This window comes from Vollenhovia emeryi, unplaced genomic scaffold (assembly GCF_000949405.1).
Source record: "Vollenhovia emeryi isolate VEMERY1.0 unplaced genomic scaffold, V.emery_V1.0 DF939174.1, whole genome shotgun sequence".
NCBI classification, from domain to species: domain Eukaryota; kingdom Metazoa; phylum Arthropoda; class Insecta; order Hymenoptera; family Formicidae; genus Vollenhovia; species Vollenhovia emeryi.
In genome coordinates this window covers 324,430-333,893 of record NW_011967192.1, presented here as the reverse complement: position 1 = coordinate 333,893, position 9,464 = coordinate 324,430, and the positions used below count along the sequence as shown (strand labels likewise).

The 9,464-nt window shown below is 41.8% G+C and overlaps 1 protein-coding gene across 1 annotated transcript in view; it reads left to right on the top strand.

Moving 5' to 3' along the window:
• The window catches only part of LOC105563557 (heparan sulfate 2-O-sulfotransferase pipe), a 30,964-nt gene extending 21,962 nt beyond the window's left edge, over positions 1–9,002 (top strand). The window contains exons 3-8 of the mRNA XM_012015226.1: positions 3,636–3,709; positions 5,543–5,749; positions 6,282–6,361; positions 6,441–6,722; positions 7,407–7,561; positions 8,401–9,002. Of these exons, the coding sequence (XP_011870616.1) occupies positions 3,636–3,709; positions 5,543–5,749; positions 6,282–6,361; positions 6,441–6,722; positions 7,407–7,561; positions 8,401–8,576 (974 nt within the window). The 3' untranslated portion in view covers positions 8,577–9,002. The remainder of the gene's footprint in view (positions 1–3,635; positions 3,710–5,542; positions 5,750–6,281; positions 6,362–6,440; positions 6,723–7,406; positions 7,562–8,400) is intronic.
• Positions 9,003–9,464: the final 462 nt, after the last annotated feature.

Sequence of the window (9,464 nt, the reverse complement as noted above, 5' to 3'; positions counted from 1 at the left end):
ATACATTCTTTGTAATGTCCCAGCAAGGCTAAATAAGACCCACTAATGAGATTTCTAATGGTACACATCTCTGTCACCTTTCATTGCTACGCAACTGCTTGAAGAAGTAAGCAGGGCTATGAAAAATATTGGACACAACCAGTACTTGGCCATTGCTATCGGTTATCGTACAGCATTGTCTATACCGTATTGCAATACGATAATCATGATAACATAGGTAACAAGCTAATACAAAATTAATTATAGCCATCGCAGTATGCACCCACGACTTGGATTTTATCTGAGACGAAGTTTTACAAAGGTGCGGAATACAATGCCGATAGAAACCGTTATTGCACAGAGGTATCGCGAACCAATCTTGTGCATAACTCATCGGCATTGTGCGCGAGTCGCTGTGAGTTGCAGCTGCGGCGCGCGTCAATCGGAAGTCTGCGCCCAGAGAGCCGTCCGTTTAAAGTGTTACGATAAGCTGACTCGGACTCACGTGGCTCATGTGCAAAAGAAGAAAGGGATTAAAAAGGAGACAAAGAGTCAGGGTTAGAGAGGGAAAGAGGAAGTACCATCGATAATCGCCTCTGTCGGCTTCCCTCGCGTGTTGCGTGAGGTCACAAGAAGCTGCCCGCGCCCGCGGTTGCTATTGTCAGTCTGATCACGAACCGACCGCATCTACTGTGCGCGCGCGCGATCGTGAGAGGAGCCGCTCGCACCCGCCTATCTCTCGTACGAGATCCCGACTGAATCCCTGATGCTACATTTTCCGCACGAATGTAGCATCGAGCGTTCCGTTGAATCTAAAGCCAACGGCACTCGATTTTTCCTACCGGATCGCTTGCGAGAGCCAATCAGGATTTAGCCGTAAGTTGCCTGATCTAAAACTCTGCAACCTTCTTGGTTCTCCTACGCAATCCAGCAGGAAAAATAGTATCGTGTGCCGTTGGCTTTATTTGCAGTCAGTGAGATGATAATTTGTCGTCACTTTATGACCTTCGGCGAGATACCGTACACTCTCAAGTTTGTACCGCGTAGAACCGCCAAATTCGACCCAAGGAGAAGAAAAAGTCAGGACAATGTCAATTTGATGTCATCTTGACTTAAAATTGTTCCTTGGGAAAGTATCGAACGATAAAATAATAATCGGTCTCCCAGAGAGCAGATGCATATGAATTGACTGTTAGCAGCGCCTTGCGGTTTGCAGTAAGCGTCTCTCACACGAGTTAATCCGCATTTGATTGCGCGGAAGAATCAGATTAGTCGCGTCGATCAAAGACAAAGTATATGGAGCGATCGAGCGGGTTTCGCGCGGAACAAGATCTCATTTCCAGTTGGCTGCATCGCGGCAGAAACACAGGGAGAAAGAGAGGCGTGGAGAAAGAGAAATAGGAAACGCGCATTGCCGGCAGCGCGCGCGCGCGCGCTGTACCTTTTTTCCTCTCGCGCGTTCGTTCCGCGCGCACGAGAGATGCTCTCGAGCATCTCTCGGCGCTCGACGGGGAGCGGTAACTTTCTAGAGATGACCAACGGTCGCCTACGGGGGACCTCGATTCCGGTCCTTCCACAGATCGTTGATCTTGGCCGAGTTCCACGGCGACCTCTTAATCACCGCGCGATCGCCGATTTATCTATCGCGGGCCTCTCGTTATCCGCGCACTCGCGTACAATCCGACGGATTCTGGTGTGCGCTAACAAGAGACCGGAGTCGTAGTTACTTTCTAAGCGTCTTAATGAATTCCGCGGGGCTGCGCCGGTGATCGATCACGTTGCGCGACGGTAACATCTCATCGCTTCCTCGATCCAGCTCGGGACAATTTGTTCTTAATTAATTCATCGTTAATTGAATCGTTACCAGGAAACACGGCGCAAATGATACTTTTTGTATCTTGCGTCACATAGATCTCGACAATGCCCCGCGCGTGCCGGCAGGCTATGTAATCGGAATGCTAATTACGGGTACCAAACCACCCGCGTCGGAGCGCCGGAGCTCTGAACCTTATCCGTCCGACGTCCGCGGCTCCGTTTCGAGCGAACAATCGCGCAAAGTTTGCTGGCTAAATAACTTTGATGCGTGTTCCGTACGCGTGTAACGGATCGCGCGGACCTTGTTACGGTATTTCCGGCGCAGCTTTATACGTACGCACCGAATTCCGACTGTATGCGCGCGTTGGGAAAAGCGCGATAGAGATCTACACGCGCGTCACGTCAGAGAACAATCCGCCAACATTCGCGGAATACATCGTCAGAGATACGACTTGCGAAACCACGAGGAAGAATAAGATTAAAAGACCAACGATTATGATATGTTTTAATTTTATGACAGACAAAATAGTCGAATGTATAAATCGCACGTATTCCAGTAATATATATTTAGAAGAAAGTCCTCTAATATGAGATAGCACTCTGGGGAAAAAAGACATTTTGGGTTGCTAACTGTCTTCTTTTTCCCAGAGCAGGTTTTCAACACTCAAAACCGATTACACGATCTAACAATTAATTTTCCACTAAACAGAGATTTCGCTGCAATAAATTCGTAGTGGAATCAACCGATGATGCCTATTGATTTAACCGAAACCCCGCTATTCCATATTAGGATCCTATCCCATAATAGGAGACTTTCCTCCATATAATCGCAGTCGAATGCAACGAATTGAACTTGACTTTTTTTTTCTTTGTTTCTCTCGAGAAATTCCCAAGTTTCGTTCCCCTTCGCCGAAATATCACGGGGAAAGATCGCTACACTGAAAACAATTTCTGGTTGAATATGGACGAATCAGATAATCCCTTAAGGGTTTACCAGAATTCCTTTAGGATTTACCAGAATTTCTGTAGGATTACAGGATTTCTGGTAAATCCTAAAGGAACCCTGGTAAATCCTAAAGGAATTATCTGATTCGTCCATATTCAACCAGAAATTTTTTTCAGTGTAGATTGCATAGGAAAAATTCGTTTTGTGGAACTGTACGTGTCATCTACATGAGTTCTCTAAAGCGAAGCCATGCATTCGTAGGAAATTCCGTCGTTGCGTACGCAATTTCCCACGTGACCGTGACAGCGGAGACAGGAATCTCGGCGTTCGCTGACTTGCGGGACAGAGTCGTCCATCAAACGTTAAACGAAGTTTATCTTCTTCCGGCGCTGATTTTTCCGAATGACGTGACACAAATCCGTCGCGGTTTTCTCCACAATAGCAGAGAAAAAATTACGGTCGCGTTTTGTGCAGACGAAGACGAAGCAAAGTCGGCTACTGTTTTTCCATCGACGACAAAACGATATTTACCTTAATGAATCCTTTATTGACAGCTTATAATTTTCACGTCTTCATTCATTTAATTACTACACACACGGAGAGAATCTTCTCTTAAAATTTATCTTGACAATCATGTAATCGTGGGACAACACGGCATTTCGAAGAATCCTCTGAGAGTTCTTTGAAATTTTAACCATACATTTCACTAGTAATTATACTTAGTATATATTTTACTAATAGAATGTATGGTAAAATTTCAAAAACCTCTCATACAGTTATTCAAAATGCCATGTTGTCCCACGGTTATATGATTTTCAGGGTGAAATTTAAGAGAAAATTCTCTCCGTCTAGAATATTTTAACTTATTCTTAAAGATTTTTGTCTATTTTTTCAGACGGTATCCAAACTGATTCTGATCCAAATGGCAGCATCCATTACCCAAATGTGCAACATGTTCTCGTGGAAAAGGTAATTAGCGCACTTATCATTTTATGTGGCGAATAAGTTACTTAATAATTATCAGTCCTTTCTAATAATAAAACAGATGAAAACACGAATAAAATTGTTAGCAAGTAATTCTTCGCTCTAATAAACAAGAGTCCCATTTCAATTATAAACGGATAGAGCATTATATTCTCGCATTAATATCTCGCTTCTTATCTCGATGTTGTTAGCTCCCGTGCCATACTATTAAGATTAAGGCCGATATTGTACGATCGCTTACTGTGTAACCACCAGGTGACCTTATTCATCCGTTACATGTGTGCCCAACGTATTTCTTAAACCGGTAAATCGCAAGCGGGAGTACGACCTGCTTACATTACGCGTTGTTTGCGCGATGTATCAGAATCAAATCGAGTTAGCTGAGGTAACGGAAACAAAGGAAGATAACGTGTTTAAAAGAATCTTCAACGATCTGCACCAACGACACCTTATTTATAATCTACTCAATAGCGCCCAAGATTCGGTGAATGCTGAAAATAGCGTTCTAAGTTTATCCGCACGCTTTCGATCCCTCCGACGCAAGATAAGCACGACGGCGGCGCATCAGTAATAGCGAATTCCTATTAGAAAAAAATTATTTACTATATAATTACTCAACGGCATCCAAGATTCAGTGAATGCTGAAAATAGCGTTCTAAGTTTATCCGCGTGCTTTCGATCTCTCCGACGCGAGAAAAGCACGACGGCGCATCAGTGATGGCGAATTTCTAATGGAAAAAAATTATTTATAATCCACTCAGTAGCATCCCAGATTCGGTGAATGCTAAAAATAGCATTCTAAGTTTATCCACACGCTTTCGTCGATCTTTCCGACGCAAGAAAGCACGACAGCGGCGCATCAGTGATAGCGAATTTCTAATAGAAAAAAAAAAGAAAGAAAGGAAAACGCGTAAAGTCGCGCCTTCTTATTCTCATTTCTTTCCTCTACGCGTCGGAAGCGATACACAATTCCAGTTTCGCTCATGCATATGTAGGCGCAAATTTTTGCGGCGATAAACGCCAATCGGATAAATTAGCATGCGGTGCGCGACGCGTGGATCGCGGGGAGAGAAAAGAAACGCCCGATCGATGTAACTGCTGGTGATAAAAATATACACGGAAGACGCGATGCGAACGAGAGAGAACGGGCCGCTTATTACCGCGCCGCTGGGTATCGCAATTCGCGACGCGGGGCAGCTGCCTCGTACTTGCACTTGCGCTCACAGCAAAGTCTTACCTTCGTTCGCCTTATGCCGAGGAATGACTTGCTAATAACACGAATCGTTATCTAACGAGAGGGAATCGGACGTTCCTCGCGGAACAATATGTTCTCTCTTTCGCGGAGAACGGGCAGCACGCCGATAATGACAGATGAGCGCCGAAAATGAGCGGGTAAAGTCGTTCGTAAATTGCACTTGGCGTCCGCAACGTTCTCCGCATCCTGATTCCTCTGACGCTGCGGCCGCGCTGCCCACAGATGCTCCACGTATACTTGATTATTCCCCGGCATTCTTAACTCCATTACCGAGATACGTAGAGGAAATGCAGAAAAGCTACACGCGTCGTCCTAATTGACCGCGAACAAATATGAGGAAACTTAGATTTAGGTTTATCCGTTCTGAGGATAATTCTGCATCTTACGCTATAGTGAAAATGCTAATAGCAATTCGTCTCTTTCTAACCGTCCCCTTAAAAGGAGACAAAGTCGCTCACTTTCAGCATTTTCATTATAGTGTAAGATACAGAATTGACCCCCCCCCCCCCCCAGGTCACAGATTCGACAGCAATAATAATTAACGTCATAATTTTTTTTTTTAGTACGACGATCAGGAAGCGCTCGACATTGACGCTCTCAACAACACGAAGAGGGCCGACCGGGAAGTGCTGTTCTTCAATCGCGTGCCGAAAGTCGGTTCGCAGACCTTTATGGAGCTGTTGAGGAGGCTGTCGATAAGGAATACATTTTCGTTCAACAGGGACCGTGTGCAGCGAGTTGAGACCATACGTCTCGCGCCGATCGAGCAGGTACGACGACCTCCGACAAGAAAACCCAATCAATTACCATCAATCGTGCGATGGCAGCCGCTCGCGTAGTAATTACCAGTTTAATTTACAATCCCGTCGCCGCGCTGAGCCCTACAAGGTGATATAAAAGTACGACGATACTGACCGATCCAAACCGACTGAGACGCTAACGGTTTTATCTTTTCGGTATTTCTTTGTTTTTCTTTGGCTCGGATTTTTCTCCATAAAATTGGGGGGGGGGGAGATGAAGAGCAGGACCTCATTGAATAAAGTATAAAAGAAACACTGTGAACAAGTAGTCAAGATATTACATTTAGAAAGACCATGATCTGTACAGCTTAAAGAGACGTTTGAAGTCAGTGTCGACCCTCTTCGAAAAATCTTATTTTCCTGATTACGGGGTTTATTGTGGACCTACAATAACGAGAATGATAATGGAGGATTAATCACTTTTTGCAATATCCATGTCAAAGTACTGCAGGCTGTTCGCAGATTGCATGTAATTTTCGTTTAACTTTCTTTATACTTTCAGCTACATCTCGCCAGGATGGTCAGCAGTTATTCGGAACCGTCTGTTTACGTGAAGCACGTCTGCTTTACTAACTTCACAGAGTGAGTGCCACGAGATTAGCCTTGGCAATTTAAGTGATTGCTACCGCCATTTTCTACTTTCTTGCGTCTTCTTCGTCAGATTCCACCTACCGGAGCCGATTTATATCAACATAGTACGCGATCCCGTCGAGAGGGTCATATCCTGGTATTATTATGTAAGAGCACCGTGGTACTACGTAGAGAGGAAGCAGATCTTCCCGGACCTACCGTTGCCCGATCCCAATTGGCTCAAGAAGGACTTTGAGTCGTGCGTATTGAAGGGCGATCGAGAGTGCAGATATTTGCAGGGTGAGATCCACGAAGGCATCGGTGACCACCGCAGGCAAACTCTCTTCTTCTGCGGACACAGCGAGAAATGCACGTAAGATTTGTTTGCAAAATATCCAGAAATTGCTTTCCCACCGCACATATCGAAATCCGTAACATCAAATATTTTACAATTTATTTTAAATAACATATAACGATAGTAAACAGTATATACTGTATAACGTTGTATGTAAAGTCCCCTATTATGAGATAAGCTCCTAATATGACAAGAAGAATATTATTATCGCCGGTAATTGATTTAAAAACAGGAAGAAAAATTGTTTGACGACGTTAAACTGGCTAAGGTGGTTTAATTCAAGGAACTTCCTTGAAAAGGATCACAATCTGGATGGTTGTAACATTGGAATAAATTGTTAAATTAAACCACCTTAGCCAGTTTAACGTCGTCAAACAATTTGTCTTCCTACTCCTAATATGAGATTGCAGGGTTTCTGCTAAATTAATAGACATAATTTGTTGGTTTCATCCTAAATTTATTGCCCTTGGAGTGAAATCTGTTTAGTGGAAAATTCATTGTTAGATCGTGTAATCGTTGTGAATGAAGATTTGTGATTAAATTTGAATGTTGAAAACCTGTCTCATATTAGAAGCCTATCTCATAATAGGGGACTTTTCTCTATATATAAATTGAAAAGTTATAACTTATTTACTAATATTTCAATAACTTGTTATGGAATGCACAAGTGCGACATTCTAACATATACTTCTTTTCCGAAAGTCCTTTTAATACCGTTGGTGCCCTGGAGCGAGCCAAGTTAGCGGTGGAAAAGCACTACGCGGTAGTAGGCGTCTTGGAGGATATAAATACAACTCTCACGGTACTGGAAAACTACATACCACGATTTTTTCAGGGAGCTACCGACGTTTACTACGGTAAGCCATTGATCTTATCCGCTGGCCAATCTTTATCTTCTTAATCACATATCAATTGATTAACTTCTCATAAATCAATTGTATAATATCTCTTATGAGTATAGATTAGTCGAATAAGTTGGTAAAGTTCAAATATTTTAAAATTTGTAAAAATAATTACATATATGCATATTATTGGGGGGCGAGTGACGCGTGATGGGAGGCGAGCGGTGAGCATCATCTGAAGGCCCCGAGAAGTCTCCCGAGTCCCGCCTGCTGCTTCTCGTGCGCTCATTCGCCCAGACGTTTTTATTTATTACTCAAAAACTATGGAGAATTTTGCAAGATGATATAGGACTTTTCGATTCGGTTTATCTTGCTCTATTTAACTTTTCCGGCTGATCCGAGCGTCGCATGACACGCTGTATATGTACCCAGTCAGCAAAATGTTAGCAGATTTATCAGAAACCTACCAAACCCACCAAAACCATAGCCATTTGTGTCCGCATTTGGCTTTTGTTTTGACAATAGAGTCTGTAAAACATACGCTGTCGACAGATTGTCGGCAGAAACCGAGCAGGTCCAGTTATGTGAGCAGATTTTGTTGTATTTCTGCTGACATGCTGGTAACATATCGAATATAACTGTTCCTGTATACAATCTGCAGTCTTTCTGCCTTCAAAATTTGTACTGTGCATTTCACGAAATCTGTTCTGGCAAATTTAGCTATCTGGGCATATACAATATATTGCTCTTATTGCACAATGATAATTGCGCATTAATTACGTTACAATCGTAAGTTATTGAAATCAGATTATTCCTATATCATCCGTATAATTATGTCTTTCAATTTTTTTTAGATCAATCAAACTCCTTTACGAGGATCAATCGAAACTTCTTTAAACCGCCAGTCAGCGAGGAAGTGAAGAACTTGGTGCGCAGCAACTTTACCCGCGAGGTCGAATTCTACCAATTCTGCAAGCAGCGACTTTATAGACAATACAGAGCTCTCAAATTGCGGTCAAATGTTCCGTAGTTCCGCAATCGTGATGATCTCTGAAAAGGACATCTCCTATTTGTTGATACGAAGGCAATTATTAAAATGCATGAAAGACATTATGCAGAAACATACATTTCAATGCAATTACATTGGGTAGTGTTAGTGATTCGATATAGATTTACAACAGATTGATAACTGCTCTTGAATAATAGTGATTTACGAAAATCTCAAATGGTGTAAAAAAAATTAATGATTTTATACACGAATATTAATATAATAATTTGTAAACTAATGTCAGATTAATATGACAGACCGTGCTTTATTTGTACAATCATCATAACATTATTGTGATCGAAATTTTAATGTTATGGCTACTTTTAGTACTTTTAATAATGACTATCGAAATTAGAGTGTAGAGACATTTTATCGAAGATTCGATTACAATAACTGTCCCAATTTAAAGAAAATGTGTAATTATTTCCTTTGTTATCAGCAGAATGATCGTACTTAAGTACATTCAGGGTATATTCCAGGAAGTTGAAGGAAACCTGAGGAAACAGAATTTTATAACATCATATTCGAATTTTCAACTACGATTCCATAACAGCAAGAACAAAAACAGAATAAGTAATTTTTTGGGTGACCACTGTGATGATCTAGTTCCATGTATTTAAGAATGTCTTGATGAATCTATTGCGAAGAAACAGAATCTTATAATGTTATCAAATTTCTTAGTACAATAATCATCTCATGACAGAGAAGACTAAGAAGATAAATTGGAAATCATATGATATGTACATATACATACATACATACGTACATACACATATAATTTCACATTCTATGGATGTGTGAAATATCATGTGGTGTGAAAATTTAGGGTTGTAACAAATATTATGAAATATTTACTACAAAATTTGTGCT